Source organism: Equus asinus, chromosome X (assembly GCF_041296235.1).
Source record: "Equus asinus isolate D_3611 breed Donkey chromosome X, EquAss-T2T_v2, whole genome shotgun sequence".
In the NCBI taxonomy this organism is placed as follows: Eukaryota; Metazoa; Chordata; class Mammalia; order Perissodactyla; family Equidae; genus Equus; species Equus asinus.
The window spans coordinates 50481545-50501748 of NC_091820.1; the positions used below are offsets into that span (position 1 = coordinate 50481545).

Consider the following 20204-nt stretch of genomic DNA (forward strand, 5'->3'; position numbering starts at 1 on the left):
ATGGAAAATATCAGCTGGGGATGTTGGAGTGGGCTTATCAGGCAATAGATGGATGCAGTATGGCATGCAGTATGATGACTTGGCAAGTCCAGAGGTGACTGAATTGAGTCCTGAGTTTATCCAGTTATTTCTCAAGAGGGCTCCTGATAAGTATAAGTCCTTATTATGGGCTGTGATAGTTAATGCTAAAACAATTCAAGAAGTCATAACTGCCCTATATTTAATAGAAATTCATGAATGATAAACTCAGAGTCAAGTATTGCTTGTTAATTCTACAAACAATACCCTATCTTGCCTAAATAAAAATTGCTATCAACAGTGATGCCTCTCTTCTCGAGGCCAAAGAAACCACCTATAACCAGGTACCAGATTAAGCATGAACTGTGAGATGAACAAGAGTGGTTATATTGGATCCTAAGGGACAAGGGGGATCCAAATTGGATGATTTCTGGGAAATTGGTGAAGCAATTACATTATTTACTAGGGGTAGACTACAATCCTTGGTAGGCATCATCTCCAAAGACAGACTGCCCTTTGAAGCCTACCCCTGATCTCCTCCAGTGACAGGCACCTGCCCTCACATATGGATCTGGAAGTCACAGAAAGGGCTGTTGCAGAAGCTGGCCCCTTCTAGCAGACAATCATCCTTTTACCATATTAACTATAGTTTGAGCTCCAAAAACTAAACACCACTGGCTAGCTCTGTTTGACACAGTTGCCCAAATCTCCCTAATCCAAGGAATCACTCATGCTTTATAGGGACCCCCATACCCCTTACCCCAAGCAAGAGGTGATCAGCTTGGCCCAGTTCAACAAAAAGATGCTTCCATCCTGGTTGTATCCCCTAACCCCCACCAAGACCATCCCTTTTTCCATTATTGGAATGGATCTCTTCAGTCCGCAAGTACCTCATGGAACAAGCCTAAGGTTTTTCACACTATTGGTGGGCACAGCATGGTGGAAATCAGTTAGCCTTCCCTCACCAGTGCAGGTGGTAAATATGACACAGTGCTGGCTAAGGCAAGGCACTGAAGGATTACAGCCTATCAAAGCTGACTTAGTTGGGGCTGGCCCAGTAGCACAGTGGTTAAGTTTGTGCACTCCACTTTGGTGGCCCAGGGTTAGCAGGTTAGGACCCCAGGCACAGACCTAGCACCACTTGTCAAGCCATGCTGTGGTGGCATCCCACATAAAGTAGAGGAAGATTGGCACAGATGTTAGCTCAGCGATAATCTTCCTCAAGCAAAAAGAGGAAGATTGGCAACAGATGTTAGCTCAGGGCCAATCTTCCTCACAAAAAAAGGAAAAAGCTGACTGACTTAAAGAAGGGATAGTAATTCCTATTATCTCATCTTTCAATTCACTGTTATGGCCTGTGCTATAAAGCCACTACTAATAAGTGAAGGCTAACTATAAATTTATAGAGAGCTGAACAAGGCTGTTCCCTTCATTTTATTATTATTTTTTTTTTAAAGATTTTATTTTTTCCTTTTTCTCCCCAAAGCCCCCCAGTACATAGTTGTGTATTCTTCGTTGTGGGTTCTTCTAGTTGTGGCATGTGGGACGCTGCCTCAGCGTGGTCTGATGAGCAGTGCCATGTCCGCGCCCAGGATTCGAACTAACGAAACACTGGGCCGCCTGCAGCGGAGCGCGCGAACTTAACCACTCAGCCACGGGGCCAGCCCCAAGGCTGTTCCCTTTATTAGAGCAACACTACCAGATATCTTCACCTTAACCTTCAAAGCACCGTAGATAAATGGTTTGGAATTATAGACTTGACTAACAAGTTCTATTCACTAAAAATTTTTCAGGAGAGTCAACCACAATTTACTTTCAACTTTGAGGGTCAAAGTATATCTTTTCTTGGTTGCCTATAGGATATGTAAATAACCCTCTGATCATACATGTGCTTTGCAGACAGGACTTAGATGCCTGCTCCACATCCCACTAGAAATTTGGCTATGCCATTACGTTGATGACACCATCCTCACTGGAACTGACCAAGATTCTGTCTCACAGGACATTGCAACTTCAAGCAAACACCTCACTGACAGGGGATGGGCAAATGCCCTGCATAAGGTACAAGATCTCTTCAAATCTGTTTAATTTTGAGGCTACATTTTAAATTCAGAAGGGTGAACTATTTCCAATCTGGTAAAGGACAAGCTCCTAGTGCTTCAACCTCCCATATTGGTAAAGGAGGTCCAACATTCGATAGGAATTTTGGATTCTGGCTACAACACATTCCTTATCTCCACTATTGGCTGGTCCCCATCTATCAAGTCACCTGTAAGTCTTCTACTTTTCAGTGAGGATCTGGGCAATAACTGGTACTAGATAAACTAAATTGCTTACAGTTATTACAAAATCTGCTGGGCCTACAATGGTCACTGTTAATAAAGACTTGGGAAACACTGGAGGGAAACTGACACCCAAAGTTACCCTTCTGAGGGGTCCTAAAAACCATACATACCCCACCTTATGGAAGACGGGAATGATAATAAGGAGCCTAGTAGAAAAGCTAACCTGGGAGGAAATTTATTGGTTTGGTCACACTACTACCTCCCAAGGGGCCATCATGAGGCTATTAAAGCTATACAAATGGCTATCCTAGAAGTTTCCCCAAGAACAGAGGTAATGGCGCAGGAGGTCCCCCACTGAAACACAGCAATGTTGTGATAAACAGTGAAAAAAATAGGCTAAATGTACAATACAATTGATGTCTACTTTTGAAATAATGTGGGCCACCTGTGAGGATCCCATATGTGAATGCCCCATAGTTCAGGATCTAATTTGGTGTGTGGCTAAATTAACAACTTAAAAAAAAAAACTCTGAGAGTACCTGTGAAGCTTATCCCACAGTCATGGAAACACAGTGATTTTATCCACCATTGGCAACTGGCAAGAAATTCAAACACCAATGTATACCAATCTGAAAAAGGAGGAACATACAATTGTCCACCAAATCAAACCTGCATATAGACTTATCCACAGAAATACATAAGATGGCAAATTTATCCACATGCTTGGCTTGCTTCCACTAACCTGATTTTACTACACATAGCATCATAACTTTCTCCTAGCCTAGCTCTCCCATAAACCTCACTTATCAAGATGAGTGTATTCTCCTCAATACCCAACAACATCAACACCCAACAACAAAATCCAAAGGCTTATCTCATATAAATATGTGGGCGATGGTGAACTGAAACCATAACTAATTTAGATGACCCAGGTGCTCAATACAAAGTGGATAATACACATGCTTAATTGACTATAACATTATAAGCATCTAAGTCGAACTAGAAAACTGAGGCAGGTTCATAGCCCATCCTACAGCCATACTTGTAGCAGTGCCCAAGCAGGGAGCTCATGCAGCCCACCTGCAGAGCTGAGCCAGTGGCCCTAACTGGCCAGGGAGCTCAGTGGGAAAATCTTCCTGGTTTGGGGCACTAGCCCCAGCAAGCCAAGATGGCCAAGGCTCCTTCTGCAGCCACACCTACGTAGGGATCCAAATTCAAAGGCTTCTCTGATGCTGAATATAGCCCCCAGTCCTGCCTGACCAGGAAGCCTAACCAGAGAACTGAGGCAGCTATAGACTCCATCCTAAAGCCATGCTTGCACAGGGAACCAAGCCAGCAAACCCACCAAATTGTGAGGTATAGCCTCTGGCCCTGAATAGCCAAGGAGACTTAACAGTGACCATGGACAGCCTCAGAACCCACCCTATGGTACCTGCAGGCCACTGAGCCCATCCTACAGCCCTGCCCTAAAGCAGAGCCCAGCCTACAGCCTTGCCCAATTGCTGAACATAGCCTGCAGCCTCGCCCAAGCAGGGAGCCCAGCCAGTGAATCCACCCAATCCTAGAGCATAGCCTGCAGCTCCACCTGATGAGTTGAGCCCTAACAGTGATCCTGCCCAACTGCAGAACACAGTCTCTAGTCCATTCCACCTGTGGGATACAGTTGTTGGCCCCACTTGATCAAAGAGCCCAGGCAGAAAACTTGCTAAACAGTGGAGCACAGCCAGCAGCATACCTGATCGCCAAGCCCAGCCTATGGCCTGCCTAACTTTGGGGCACAGTCTGCATCCCAGCCTACTTGCAGAGCACAGCCTGAGTCCCTGTCCAACAACAAAGCGCCCTGCCTGCAGCCCCACCTAAACACAGAATCTATCCAGCAGCACCATCAGGTTGGGGATCATAGCCTAAGACTCTACACCAACCAGGACTGATTGTGGAGCCAAGCCCATAGCCCTGCCCAACTGAAGAATTCAACTAGTGGCATCACACTAACAGGGAACACAGTCAGTGACATTGGTCAACCAGAGGTGATTTCAGAACCCACCTAATGTCCCCACCTGACCAAGGAGCCCAACCAGCAATGCCCACTGAACGAGGAGAAAAACCAGTGGTCATGCTTCAACATGGAGCTCAGCCAGAAAGCTCACCCAACCATGGAGCTAAGCCAGCAGCACCACCCCTGCTCTCCAGACTGAAAGCACAGGCAGTGGCCTTGCCCAAATAGAGACCCAAGCAGGAAGCCCCACCTGCCAAAAGATGCTATCAGCTGACCCATCCAGAACCCCAAGATGTGCTGACTCGTGAAGAAATGCCTGTGCTGAAGCAAATATGTGAAGTCTGGAAGAGGAGACTGTGTACTCAAATGTGCAGATGCCAATGAAAGGAATCAAGGATCATTAAGAATCAGGCAAACATGACACCACCAAAGGAAATTAATAATACTCCAATAACTGACCCTAAAGAAATGAAGATCTCTGAGCTGTCTCACAAAAAGTTCAGAATAATCCTTTTTAAAAAATTCAGTGAACAGCAAGAACGCACAGACAACTAAACAAAAATAGGAAAACAATTCATGAAACAAAAGAAATTCAAAAGAGAAATCGAAATCATAAAAAAAACAGAAATCATAGGGCTAAAAACTACAATACCTAAACTGAAGCATTCAACAGAGCTTCAACAGCAGAGTTGACTAAGAATAAGAAAAAAATCAATGAATACAAAGATAAGTCAAATGAAATCATCCAGTCAGATGAGCAAAAAGAAAAAAGAATGAGAAAGAGTGAAGAAAATACATGGGACGTATGGGACACAACCAAAAGAAACAATAAATGTGGAGGCCGGCCCCGTGGCCGAGTGGTTAAGTTCGCGCACTCTGCTTGGGCGGCCCAGGGTTTGGCCGGTTCAGATCCTGGGAGCGGACATGGCACCGTTCATCGGGCCATGGTGAGGCAGTGTCCCACGTGCCACAACTAGGAGGACCCACAACTAAAAATATACAGCTTGGTACTGGGGGGCTTTGTGGAGTAAAAGGAAAAACAAAATCTTAAAAAAAAAGAAACAATAAATGCATTATGGGAATCCCAGAAGGATAAGAGAAAGAGAAAGGGACAGAAAGTATATTTAAAGGGATAAAGGGAGAAACTTCCCAAATATAGCAAGAGAAATGGACATACAGATTCATGAGGTCCAAAGGCCCCTAAAACGCTTGAATCCTTTTGACAACAAAAGCAAAGGCAACAAAAGCTAAAATAGACAAGTGGGACTACATCAGACTAAAAAGCTTCTGTACAGCAAAGGAAACCATCAACAAAATGAAAAGGGAACTTAAAGAATGAAGGAAATATTTGCAAACCACCTATCTGATAAGGAGTTAATATCCAAAATACAGAAGGAACTCACACAACTCAACAGCAAAAGCCAAATGATCCAATTAAAAAATGGGCAGAGGATTTGAATAGAAATTTTTCCAAAGAAGATATACAAGTAGCCAATAGGTACATGAAAAGGTGTTCAACATCACTAATCATCAGGAAAATGCAATTCAAAACCACAATAAGCTATTACCTCACACATGTTACAATGGCTATCATTAAGAAGATAACAAGTGCTGGCAAGGATGTGGGAAAAAGAGAATCCTTGTACACTGTTAGGGAGAATGTAAATTGGTATAGGCACTATGGAAAACAGTATGGAAGTTCCTCAAAAAATTAAAAATAGAACAATCATGTTATCCAGCAATTCCACTTCTGGGTATATATCTGAGAGAAATTAAATCACTATTTCAAAGAAATATCTACACCCCTATGTTTACTGCAGCATTATTTAAAATAGCCAAGGTACAGAAACAACCTAAGTGCCCATCAGTGGATGAAGGTATAAAGAATTGTGGTAAATATATATATATATATAATGGACTATTATTCAGTGATACAAAAGAAGGAAATCCTGACAATTGAAACAACATTGATGGACTTTGAGAGTATTCTGCTAAGTGATCTAAGTCAGACAACGAAAGACAAATACTGTATCATCTCACTAAAATGTGGAATCTTAAAAAAAGTCAAACTTACACCTAAAACTAATATACTACGTCAATTATATCTCAAGTTAAAAAAAAAGAAATGGGAAAACAACTTGAATAGACATTTCTTCAAAGAAAATATACAAATGGCTAATAATTACATGAAAAGAGGCTCAATATCAGTAATCATTAGGTAAATGCAAATCAAAACAACAATGAGATATCACTTCACTCCAATTTGGATGGCTATTAGTAAACAAACAAAAACGAGAAAATAACAAGCATTGATGAGGATGTTGAGAAATTGTACACTGCAGGTAGGAATGTAAAATAGTGCAGCCACTATGGAAAACAGTATGGCAGTTCCTCAAAAAAATAAAAATAGAATTATCATATGATCCAGCAATTTCACTTGTGGGTATATGCAGAAAAGAAGTGAAAGTAAGGACTCAAAAAGATATTTGTACAACCATGTCCATAGCAGCATCCTTCACAACAAGTGAAAGCAACCCTTGTGTCCATCAAGAGATAAACTGATAAACAAAATGTCATATATATATATTCATATATACACACACACACACACATATATATATATACACAATGGAATATTATTCATCCTTAAAAGGTAGAAAATTCTGATCCATGCTACAGTATGGATGAACCCTGAAGACATTACACTGAGTAAAATAAGCCAGTCACAACAGGGCAAATACTGTATGATTCCACTTATATAAAGTACCCAGAGTAATCAAATTCATAGACACAGAAAGTAGAATGGTGATTGCCAGAGACTCTCTAGAGGAAGGGGAGAATGGCAAATTACTGTTTAATGGGTACAGAGTTTCAGTTTTACAACATGAAAAAAGTCTTGGTCATGGATGGTGGTGGATGGTTGCACCAGAATGTGAATGTACTTAATGTCTCTGAAATGTACACTTAAAAATGGTCAAAATGATAAATTTTATGTTAAGCATTTTTTACCACAATATTTTAAATGGGAAAAAAGAAAATACTACAGGGTCTCACAGAATAAATCTGAGGATTCAAATTTGAGAAAAACTTCTTGAAGGGGGCCCCCCACAAATCATTCCTTTTCTTTCTCCTCCCCCTCCCATCCTTTCCATTTCCATGGGATTGTTCACCATTCTCAGTGTTAATTAAGTCCATCTTTTATGTGACTCAAGGCTGTACTCCAGGACACAGCAGAGATTCTTTCAGTGAGATGAAAGCCCACATGGAAACCTAGCCTTTTAAATCCTGCAGTTGTGCTGTGGCAAAAATTGCAATAGAATTAGTCTGAAGGGCTTTGAAAGAAATTTTACCTGCTGTGACTAGAAATGAGTTTTACAAAATTATTTTAGGGAAAATAAACAAACAAAAAACAAACTCATAGAAACAGAGAGCAGGAGTGGCGAGTGGGGAAAATGGGTGAAGATGGTCACAGGGTACAAATACACAGTTATAAAATGAATAAGTTCCAGGGATGTAATATACAACATTGTGACTATAGTTAATAATATTGTATTATATATTTGAAAGTCACAAAAAAGTTGATTTTAAAAGTTCTCACCACACAAGAAAATATTTTAACTATGTGAGGTGATGGATGTGTTAACTAACATTATTATGGTAATCATTTGGAAATATATACATATATAAAATCACTATGTTATACACCTTAAACGTACACAATGTTAGGATCTCATCAAGATGGCAGTGTGAGCAGACGTTGAACTCGCCTCCTCCCATGAAGACAACCAGGTTACAACAATTTTGGGAAGAACCACCCTGGAATGAAAATTGAAAACTGGATAAAAAGAACCCCCACGACAAGGGACAGTCCTGATGAAAGCAGAAGAGGCAGTAACTCCAGCCAGAGAGGAAAAAAGCCACCTTTGGGAGCAGAGGAGCTTTTCAGCTGGCCAGGCGGGAACCACCCTAAGGTACACAGCCCTCCCTGGAGGAGTGAGGTCTGGAGCAGGGGCAATACGGCTATAACCATCCTTCGGACTCAGCCCAACTGAGATGGGGGTCTTACTGTCTGGCTTTGCTGGCTATTAACTGCAGTGAGGACACCCCCAGAAAAGCTATTGGCTGAAAGACGAAAAGATCCGCGTCTTAAAGGGCCCACGCACAAACTCACTCATTGCAGCAACCTAAAATCACCAGAGAGAAGGCTGACTGTCCTTTGGTGAAACAAGACTCACCTGGTGGGCTCTGGGGTCATCTTGGTGAGAGGAGGGTCCTCTCCGGAGACTGAGACATTGGTGGGGGCCATTGTTCTGAGCTGGTCCAGGCGTGCTGACACAGACCCTGGTGGGGGCCATTGAGGTGCATCCCTTGGGCTGTTAGCCCAGGGGTCTGCCACACCCACTAGAGCACAGATTTAATCCAGTTCAGCCAGGGCAGGCAACCCGCCCTAGGGACTGGCCCCACCTAACCGCAAGCCCTCAGGCTACTTTTCAGCCTGCATTGACTGAGTGCCTTGATCCTCTACAGGCAGGCAAGGGTGTCTGGCTCTGTGGGGGAGGGCTTGTGTGAGGACCAGGTGAACTGTGGGGGGCATTGGGGCAGAGGTGGGGGCCTCTGCAGTGTGGCGTTGGGTTATGCTCCAGGGGTTTGAGAAGTGTGCATGGACCAGGACTGTGTTGACAGTGTATGTGGTCCAGTGGGGGGTGAGGCTTATCAGTGGCAGAAGACTTGTGATTCACAAATAGCCATAAAAAAGATAAGCCCCACCTTCCAAAGCCTGAAACAATTGAGTGCCCCCATGCCAAGGGCTAGCCCTACTCAGCTGCACTCCTAAGAGAACTGACAACAGCCTTGTTGGCTTTAGGCCTATCACAACTTTATGCCCCCGAGCCTAGCAACCAGCTACACTGGGTACCAACCCAATTAAGAGGACAATGGCAATAAGAGTGTTCTGATAGACTTTGTAGCCAACAGTGCTGAGGCCCCTCCAAACTGGATTTACAAACAGCTGGCCAGGGAAGGAAAGATCAGACTCCCTGGGTACCTGAAGTGGGAGCAACCCTGCCACAGCAGAAGAACACAAGTAGCCCACAAAGGGGTCACTCCTGGTTCTTAGTGTCTGGTGACGAGAGGGAAGCACACTGCTGGGCCTCATAAGGCATCTCATATGTAAGGCCACTTCTGCAAGATCAGGAGACATAGCCGACTCACCTAGTACAAAGAAAATAGCACAGAGAAAGAGGCATAATGAGGAGGCAAAGGAATACTTTCCAAGCAAGGGAACACTACAAAACACCAGAAAAAGAACTAAGTGAAACAGAAACTAGCGACCTCCTCGACAAAAAATTCAAACAAAATATAATGGAGATGCTCACAGATATGCGGAGAAGAATGGATGAACACAGTGAGCACATCAGCAAAGAACTGGAAGATATTAAAAAAAACAATCAGAAATGAAGAATACAATACTCGAAATGAGAAATTCACTAGAGGGACTCAATAGCAGAGTAGAGGAAGCAGAAGAATGGATCAGCAAGCTAGATGAAAGACTAGAGGAAATCACCCAAGCAGAACAGAAAAGAGAAAAAAGAATTAGACAGAATGAGAACAGTGTAAGGGAACTCTGGGACAATATCAAGCGTGCTAACATTCGGAATATAGGGGTCCCAGAAGGAGAAGAGAGAGACAAAGGGGCAGAAAATTTACTTGTTGAAATAATAGAGGAAAATTTTCCTAAGCTGAGGAAGGAAACAAGACATCCAAGTTCAGGAAGCACAGAGAGCTCCAAACAAGAGAAGCCCAAAGAGGCCCACACCAAGACATATTATAATCAAAATGTCTAAAATTAAAGACAAAGAGAGAATCCTAAAAGCAGCAAGAGAACGGCCACAAGTGACATATAAAGGGAAGCCCATCAGCCTGTCAGCGGACTTTCCAGTCGAGACCCTACAGGCAAGAAGAGAATGGCATGACATATTTAAAGTGCTAAAAGGAAAAAACCTACAACCAAGAATACTCTATCCATCAAGGCTGTCATTCAGAATGGAAGGAGAGATAAAGAGCTTCCCAGACAAGCAAAAGTTAAAGGAGTTTATCACCAAGAAACCAGTTCTTCAAGAAATGCTGAAGGGACCTATATAAGTGGGAAAGCAATGACCATGAATAGAGATTAAAAAAATTATCAAAAAACCCAAAACAACAACAACAAAAAACAGGCAATAAAATCACTTGTAAGGTAAAAGTATAGTAAAGGCAGCAGATCAACTACTTGTGAAGATAATATGAAGGTTAAAAGACAAATGTACTAGAATCACCTATTTCAATGATAAGAGGGTAATGGATAGACACACACTAAACAAAGGACTATATATGATGTGAAAAACATATAATGTGGGAGGAGGGGAGTGAAAAAGTAGAGCTTTTAGAAAGAGGTCAAGCTAAAGAGTCTATCTACTCAGTATAGACTGTTATATGCATAGTATATTACATAGGATCCTCATGGTAACCACAAACCAGAAACCTATAACAAGCAGGAAAAAAAGTAAAAGAAATCAAACATATTACTAAAGATAGCCATCAAACCTCAAGGGAAGAGAGCAAGAGAAAAAGAAAGGAACTGAGAAGAACTACTAAAATACCCAAAAAGAAGAAAAAGTGAGAAAATGGCAATAAATACATATTTATCAATAGCTACTTTAAATGTCAATGGACTAAATGCTCCAATCAAGTGCCATACGGTGGCCAACTGGATAAAAAAAACAAGATACTTGTATATGGTGCATACAAGAGACACACTCCAGAACTAGAGACACTCACAAATTGAAAGTGAAAGGATGGAAAAAGATATTCCATGCAAATGGCAAAGAAAATAAAGCAGGGGTAGCAATACTTATATCAGACAAAATAGACTTTAAATCAAAAACTGTAATAAGAGACAAAGATGGGCACTACATAATGATAAAGGGAACTATCCAACAAGAAGATATAACACTTGTAAATATCTACACACCCAACATAGGAGCACCTAAATATATAAAGCAATTATTAACAGACATAAGAGGAAAAATAGACAGTAACACAATAATAGTAGGGGACTTTAACACTCCACTTACACCAATGGATAGATCATCCAAACAGAAGATCAAGAAGGAAACACTTGCCTTAAAGGACACATTAGACCAGATGGACTTAGTAGATATGTACAGAACATTCAATCCAAAACCCACAGAATACACATTCTTTTCAAATGCACATGGAACATTCTCCAGGACTGATCACATATTAGGCCACAAAACAAGTCTCAATAAATTTAAGAAGTTCGAAATAATACCATGCATCTTTTCTGACCATAAAGGTATGAAACTGGAAATCAAGTACAGTAAGAAAACCAGAAAAGCCACAAAAATGTGGAGATTGAACAAAATGCTACTGAACAATGACTGGGTCAATGAAGAAATCAAAGAAGAAATAAAAAAAGTTCCTGGAGACAAATGAAAATGAAAACATGACATGCCAAAATCTGTGGGATACAGCAAAAGCAGTTCTACGAGGGAAGTTTATAGCAAGTCATGCCTACCTCAGCAAAGAAGAAAAATCCCAAATAGACAATCTAAAAGTGCACCTAAAAGTACTGGAAAAAGAACAACAAACAAAGCCAAAAATCAGCAGAAAGAAGGAAATAATAAAAATCAGAGCAGAAATAAATGAAATAGAGACTAAAAAAACAATAGAAAAAATTAGTCAAACCAAGAGCTGGTGCTTCAAAAAGATAAACAAAATTGAAAAGCGCTTAGCTAGACTCACCAAGAAAAAAAGAGAGAAGACTCAAATAAATAAAATCAGAAATGAAAGAGGAGAGATTACAACAGACACCTCAGAAATACAAAAGATAAGAGAATACTACGAAAAGCTACATGCCCACAAATTGGATAATCTAGAAGAAATTGACAAAGTCTTAGAAACATACAACCTTCCAAAACTGGACCAAGAAGATGTAGAAAATTTGAATAGACTGATCACCAGTAAGGAGATTGAAACAGCAATCAAAAACCTCCCAAAAAATAAAAGCCCAGGACCAGATGGCTTCCCTGGTGAATTCTACCAAACATTCAAAGAAGACTTAATACCTGTCCTTCTCAAACTCTTCCAGAAAATGGAAGAGGAGGGGAGGCTTCCTAACTCCTTCTACGAAGCAAACATTATCCTGATACCAAAACCAGACAAGGATAAGACAAAAAAAGAAAATTACAGGCCAATATCACTGATGAACATCGATGCAAAAATCCTCAACAAAATACTAGCAAATCGAATACAACAATACATTAGAAAGATCATACAACATGATCAAGTGGGTTTCATTCCAGGGATGCAGGGATGGTTCAACATCCACAAATCTGTCAACATGATACACCACATTAACAAAATGAAGAATAAAAATCACATGATCATCTCAATAGATGCAGAGAAAACATTTGACAAGATACAGCATCCATTTATGATAAAAACTCTAAATAAAATGGGTATAGAAGGAAAATACCTCACCATAATAATGGGCATATATGACAAACCCACAGCAAATATCATTCTCAATGGAGAAAAACTGAAAGCTATCTCTCTAAGAACAGGAACCAAACAAGGATGCCTACTGTCACCACTCTAATTTAATATAGTATTGGAAGTCCTAGCCAGAGCAATCAGGCAAGAAAAAGAAATAAAAGGGATCCACATTGGAAAAGAAGAAGTGAAACTGTCACTCTTTGCAGACGACATGATTTTATATGTAGAAAACCCTAAAGAGTCAACTAAAAAACTTTTAGAAATAATAAAGGAATACAGTCAGGTTGCGCAATGCAAAATCAATGTACAAAACTCAGTTGCGTTTCTATACAGTAACAACGAAGTAGCAGAAAGAGAAATTAAGAATACAGTCCCATTTACAATTGCAACAAAAAGAATAAGATACCTAGGAATAAACTTAAAGAAAGAGGTGAAAGATCTGTACAATGAAAACTATAAAACATTGTTGAAAGAAATCGAAGAAGACACAAAGAAATGGAAAGATATTCCATGCTCTTGGATTGGAAGAATTAACATTGTTAAAATGTCCATACTTCCTAAAGAAATCTATAGATTCAACACAATCCCTATCAAAGTTCCAACAACATTTTAACAGAAATAGAACAAAAAATCCTAAAATTTATATGGAACAAAAGGCCCTGAATAGCCAAAGGATTCCTGAGAAAAAAGAACAAAGCTGGAGGTATCACACTCCCTGACTTCAAACTGTACTACAAAGCCATAATAACCAAAATAGCATGGTACTGGCACAAAAAGAGACACACAGATCAATGGAACAAAATTGAGAGCCCAGAAGTAAACCCACACATATATGGACAGCTAATATTCGACAAGGGAGCCAAGAGCATACGATGGAGAAAGGAGAGTCTCTTCAATAAATGGTGTTGGGAAAACTGGACAGCCACATGCAAAAGAATGAAAGTAGACCATTCCCTTACACCATGCACAAAAATCAACTCAAAATGGATTAAAGACTTGAATGTAAGACCCAAAACCATGAGACTTCTAGAAGAAAACATAGGAAGTACGCTCTGACATTGGTCTGAGCAGCATATTTTCAAGTCCCATGTCTGACAGGGCAAGGGAAACAAAAGGAAAAACGAACAAATGGGACTACATCAAACTAAAAAGCTTCTGCACAGCAAAGGAAACCATCAACAAAATGAAAAGACAACCTAACAATTGGGAGAAGATATTTGCAAACCACATATCAGATAAGGGGTTAATATCCAAAATACACAAAGAACTCATACAGCTCAACAACAACAAAAAAAACCCAACAATCCAATTAGAAAATGGGCAAAGGATCTGAACAGAGATTTCTCCAAAGAAGATATACAGATGGCCAATAGGCATATGAAAAGATGCTCAACATCATTAGCTATCAGGGAAACGCAAATCAAAACTACAATGAGGTATCACCTCACTCCAGTCAGAATGGCTATAATTAACAAGACAGGAAACAACAAATGTTGGAGAGGGTGTGGAGAGAAGGGAACCCTTGTTCACTGCTGGTGGCAGTGCAAACTGGTGAAGCCACTATGGAAAGCAGTATGGAGTATCCTCAGAAAATTAAGGATAGATCTACTATATGATCCAGCTATTCCACTGCTGGATATTCATCCAAAGAACTTGAAAACACAAAGGCATAAAGATACTTGCACTTCTATGTTCATTGCGGCATTATACACAATAGCCAAGACTTGGAAGCAACCTAGTTGCCCATCAAGCGATGAATGGATAAAGAAGATGTGGTATTTATACACGATGGACTACTACTCAGCCATAAGAAATGACGAAATCCAGCCATTTGTGACAACATGGATGGACCTTGAGGGTATTATGCTGAGTGAAATAAGTCAGAGGGAGAAAGCCAAACACCATATGATCTCCCTCATATGTAGAAGATAAAAATGACAAAAAAAATCACATAGCATTGGAGATTGGACTGGTGGTTACCATTGGGGAAGGGGGGAGGGGGGAGGGCAAAAGGGGTGATTAGGCTCACATGTGAGGGGATGCACTATAATTAGTGTTCGGTTGGTGAACATGATGTAATATATACAGAATTCGAAATATGATGTACATCCGAAAAAACTAAAAATTCAAAGAAAAAAACAAAAAAAACATACACAATGTTAGTTGTCAATTATATTTCAATAAATCTGGAAAAAATATGAAAAATACACATTATACTCCCTAATACCAGCTAGAATTGTGAACTGCACTAAGTCATACAAACTTACCTTCAAATAAACTCAAAGAATACAGGCAGAAGAAGGAGCCTGCTTGCCAGGTAAGGGAATAAAATGGCTTTCCTTATCACAACCTCTGCCTTGTTCAATCCTGGACAATATTTCTTCAATTTGGATTTGTCTCAGAATTCCAGTAGATTTTACTCAGATGAGGAATTCCAAGTACTTGTCCCCACAAACCATGCTCCAACTCTCCAATGATGAAAATGAGGTTACCCACTTATACTCCTGGTACTGAGCACTATGGCATCACTAATTTTGGGAGCAATAGAAGCAGCATAAGTATGGAATACAACACAGTAATTAAAAGAAACACAGATAGCCACTTCCAAGGAATTATCCACATGAATTTAACAAATGGACCAGAGAACTGGAACTCCTGGCTGAATCTTTTGGAGTCACAGCGATAGATAACTGCATGGCCCTACATTACTTATTACCCACTTGTAGGAGAGGTCAGCACACTTGTTAATATATTTTGTTGCATATGAGTAGATAACACTCACCTAAGTTTTACAGATGGCCAGGGACATGCATCAAAGGATAATATCACTATGCTAACTAAACAGATGGCACAAATAAAAGCATTTACTTTTTCTGATCTATTCTCCTGGATTTCCTCCAGTAAATAGGCAAACTGGCTGTGAATGAGCTTTGAACTTTTAGTGTGTTCCCTTATAGGATTCTGGGTCTTTAAGATGCTTTATGACTGGCTCCAAATTTAGACATGATGAAATAACATACAAATTAAGATTATAAAACTATATATGGCCAATATTCAATAATGGGTATAATGACCAGAGAGTATATCAACACGAAAATAGAGGACTTGAAAAATCCTAGGAACCAATTGGACCTAATTGACATATACAGAAAATTCCAACCAAAAACAGCAGAATACACATTTTTCTCAAGTGCACATAGAACATTTTATAGACCATATGTTAGGGTACAAAACAAGTCTTTGTAAACATAAAAAAAGATTGAAATCATTCAAAGTACCTTTTTTGATGACAGTAGAATGAAACCAGAAATCACTAAGCAAAGAAAAACTGGAAAATTAACAAATATGTGGAAATTAAACAACATACTTTTAAACAGCCAATGGGTGAAATAAAAAAACACAAGTGAAATTAGAAAACACCTTGAGATAAATGAAACAAAAGCACAACATGCCCAAACATTAGGGATGCTGTGAAAGCAGTGATAGAAGAGAAATTTATAGTTGTAAATTCATACTTTAAAAAAAGATGATCTCAAATCAAGAGCCTAATTTTACACCTATGGAAGAAGAAAAATGACAGCTAACTAAACCCAAAGCTAGCAGAAGGAAGGAAATAATAAAGAAGAGTGGAGATAAATAAAATAGAGAATATAAAAACACTACAGAAAATCAACAAAACCAAAATTTGGTTATTTGATGAGATTAACAAAATTGACAAACTTTTAGCTAGATAGACTAAGAAAAAAAGAAAAAAGACTCAAACTACTAAAACCAGAAATGAAAATGGAGACAATACTACCATTTTGGAGAAATAAAAAGGATTATAAGAGAATACTATGAACAATTGTATATCAATAAATTCAATAACCCAGATGAAACAGACAGATTCCCAGAAACACAAATCTACTAAAACTGACCCATGAAACAACAGAAAACCTGAATAGACCTATAACTAAGAGATGGAATCAGTAATCAAAAACCTCCTAGCAAAAAAATCCTAGGCCAAGATGGCTTCACTAGTGATTTCTATTAAACATTTTAAAATAATTAAAATCAATCCTTTTTAAACTCTTCCAAAAGACAGAAGAGAATACTTCCTAACTCATTGAATGAGGCCAGCATTACCCTGATACCAAAGTTAGACAACAACACAACAAGAAGAGAGAACTACAGACCAATATCTCATATGAACACTGATGCAATGATCCTCAAGAAAATACAAGTAAACCAAATTCAGCAGCATACATAATGAATATAACCCAAGTGGGATATATACCCAGAATGAAAGGATGGTCCAACATACAAAAATTAATCAGTGTAATATACCACATTAAAAGAACTAAGGAAAAAAATATGACCATCTTGATTGATGCATAAGAAAGGATTTGACAAAATTCAACACACTTTCATGAAAAAAGAAAACAACTAATACAATAGAAACAGAAGCAAAATTCCTCAACATGACAAAGGCCATAATATGAAAAACCCACAGCCACCAAAGTACCCAATGTTGACAAACTGAAAGCTGTGCCCTACGATCAGGAAGAAGACAAGGATGCCCACTCTCACCACTTCTATTCAACACAGTACTAGAAGTCCTAGCCAAAGCAATTAGGCAAGTAAAAGAAATAAAAGGCATCCACATTAGAAAGGAAGGAGTAAAATTAGTTTATAGATGATATGATCTTATAAGTAGAAAACTGAAAATCACATCCACACACAAAACTGTCAAAGTTAATAAACAAATTTAGCAAAGTTGCAGGATACAAAATCAGCATGAAAAAATCAGTTCCATTTAGGGGCTGGCCCCATGGCCGAGTGGTTAAGTTTGTGCGCTCTGCTGCAGGTGGCCCAGTGTTTCATTGGTTCAAATCCTGGGCGCAGACATGGCACTGCTCATCAAACCACGCTGAGGCAGCATCCCACATGCCACAATTAGAAGGACCCACAACGAAGAATATACAACTATGTACCAGGGGGCTTTGGGGAGAAAAAGGAAAAAAATTAAATCTTTTAAAAAAAATCAGTTCCATTTTCATTTCTGTACACTAGCAATAAAAAATCTGAACAGGATGATTAAGAAAACAATTTTGTCTAAAATAGCACCTAAAAGAATAAAATACTTAGGAATAAATTTAATCAAGGAAGTCACAGATTTGTACACTGAAAACTAAAAATCATTGGTGAAAGAAATTAAAGAAGACAAACAAATGGAAAGACCTTCCATGTTCATGGATTAGAAGACTTAACATTGTTCAGATGTCAATACTACCCAAAGTTATCTACAGATTCAACGTAATCGCTATCAAAATCGTAATAGCATTTTCAGCAGAAATAAAAACGTCAATCCTACAATTCATATGGAATCTGAAGGGACCCCAAATAGCTAAAACAATTTTGAAGTACAAGAATAAAGTTGGAGGACACATGCCTTCTGATTTCAAAAGTTACTACAAGCCTATAACAATTAAAATAGTGTTGTACTCACAAAGGAACAAACATATAGACCAATGGAACAGAATAAAGAGTCCAGAAATAAACCCTCAAATATATGGTCAATTGATTTTCGGCAAAGGTATCAAGACCATTCAATGGGGAAAGGACAGTCTTTTCAATAAATGTTGCTGGAAAAACTAGATATCCCCACACAGAAGAATGAAGTTGGACCCTTACCTTACGCCATATACAAAAATTAACTCAAAATGGATTAAAGACCTAAATGTAAGACTAAACCATAAAATTCTTAGAAGATAACATAGGAAAAATCTTCATGACATTGGATTTGACAATGATTTCTTAGATATGACAACAAAAGCACATGCAACAAAGAAAAAAATAGGTAAAATGGACTTGATCACAATTAAAAACTTTTGTGCATAAAAGGGCACTATCAAGAGAGCAAAAAGACAAACTAGAGAATGAGAGGAAATATTTGCAAGTCATACATATGGTAAGGGATTAATAACCAGAATACATAAAAAACTGCTAAAACCCAAGAACAAAAAAACAATTCTATTCAAAAATTGACAAAAAAATTAAATAGATACTTCTCAAAAGAAGATATACAGATGGTCAACAAGCACAAGAAAAGATGCTCAACTCACTGATCATTAGGGAAATGCAAATCAAAACCATAATGAGATACCACTCCATGCCCCTTAGTATCACTACTGTCAAAAAATTGGATAAAATAAGAATCAGCAAGGATGTGGGGAAACTGGAACGCTTGTGCTTTGCTGGGGGGAATATAAAATGGTGCAGCCACTGTTGAAAACAGTTTGGTAGTCCCCGCAAAAAGTTAAACATAGAATTGCCATGTGATCCAGCAATTCTACTTCTAGGTATATATCCAAAAAAACGGAAAGCAAGGACTCAAAACAAATATTTGTACACAAATGTTCATAGTAGCATTACTCACAATAGCCAAAAGGTGGAAACAACCAAATGGCTATCAGTAGATGAATGGTTAAACAATATATGGTAATATATGCAATGGAATATTACTAGCTCTTAAAAAGGAATGAAGTTCTGATCCATGGTACAACATGGATGGTCTTTGAAAATATCATGCTATGTGAAATAAGTGAGACACAAACAGAAAAATATTGAATAATTCCACTTAGAGGTACTTAGAATAGGCAAATTCAGAGAGACAGAAAGTAAAATGGAGGTTGTTGGAGCTACAAGTAGGGGCAAATGGGGAGTTATTGTGAAATGGGTATGGAGTTTCTGTTTGGGATGATGAAATAGTTCTGGAAATGGCCAGTGGTGGTACAGTGCTACTGAACTGTACATTTAAAATCATTAAAATGGTAAATTTTATGTATATTTTATCAAAAATAAGCAACAAACAAAAAATCATGGAGTGAGGAGATAGATTGTAGCCAAAGATGGCCTCTATATATTGGCCTTATGTTGTTTACTTCTTCATTGCAGGCTAGGACCCATTAGTTCAAAAGCCTGTCAGAAGCAAACAAAATTTTACACCACCAGTTGTTCTAAATAGAGCCTATATAAGCAGATTTTTAGCCATTAAAACCTGCATGCTTACATACCCTGCAGAACTGCACCCAATACCTGCTAGTCTTAGATAAGATAAAACCCCAGGGCAATAAAGACCCCAACCTGGTGCAAGCATTCAGAGTTCTCTGACCCAGAGACTACCCACCATGCTGCTGAGTGACATCATTTATATCTTTACGCCCATTCTTCAATCCTCTTCTCCTCGCTTCTCATTCTCTTAACAGTGTCTTTTGCAGAGCAGAAGTTTTTAATTTTAATAAAGTCCAGCTTGCCAATTATTTCTTTCATGGATTGTGCCTTTGGTGTTGTATCTAAAAAGTCATTGC

General features: G+C 39.1%; 1 protein-coding gene across 7 annotated transcripts in view; it reads right to left on the reverse strand.

Moving 5' to 3' along the window:
• The window catches only part of MTMR8 (myotubularin related protein 8), a 182138-nt gene that overhangs the window by 55610 nt on the left and 106324 nt on the right, over window positions 1-20204 (reverse strand). The window contains exon 13 of one of the 7 annotated variants that reach the window (XM_070502052.1): window positions 8016-8115. The exons of the other annotated variants lie outside the window; for them this stretch is intronic. Coding sequence (XP_070358153.1) covers window positions 8022-8115 — 94 coding nt within the window. The 3' untranslated portion in view covers window positions 8016-8021. The remainder of the gene's footprint in view (window positions 1-8015; window positions 8116-20204) is intronic. 7 annotated transcript variants of the gene reach the window in all.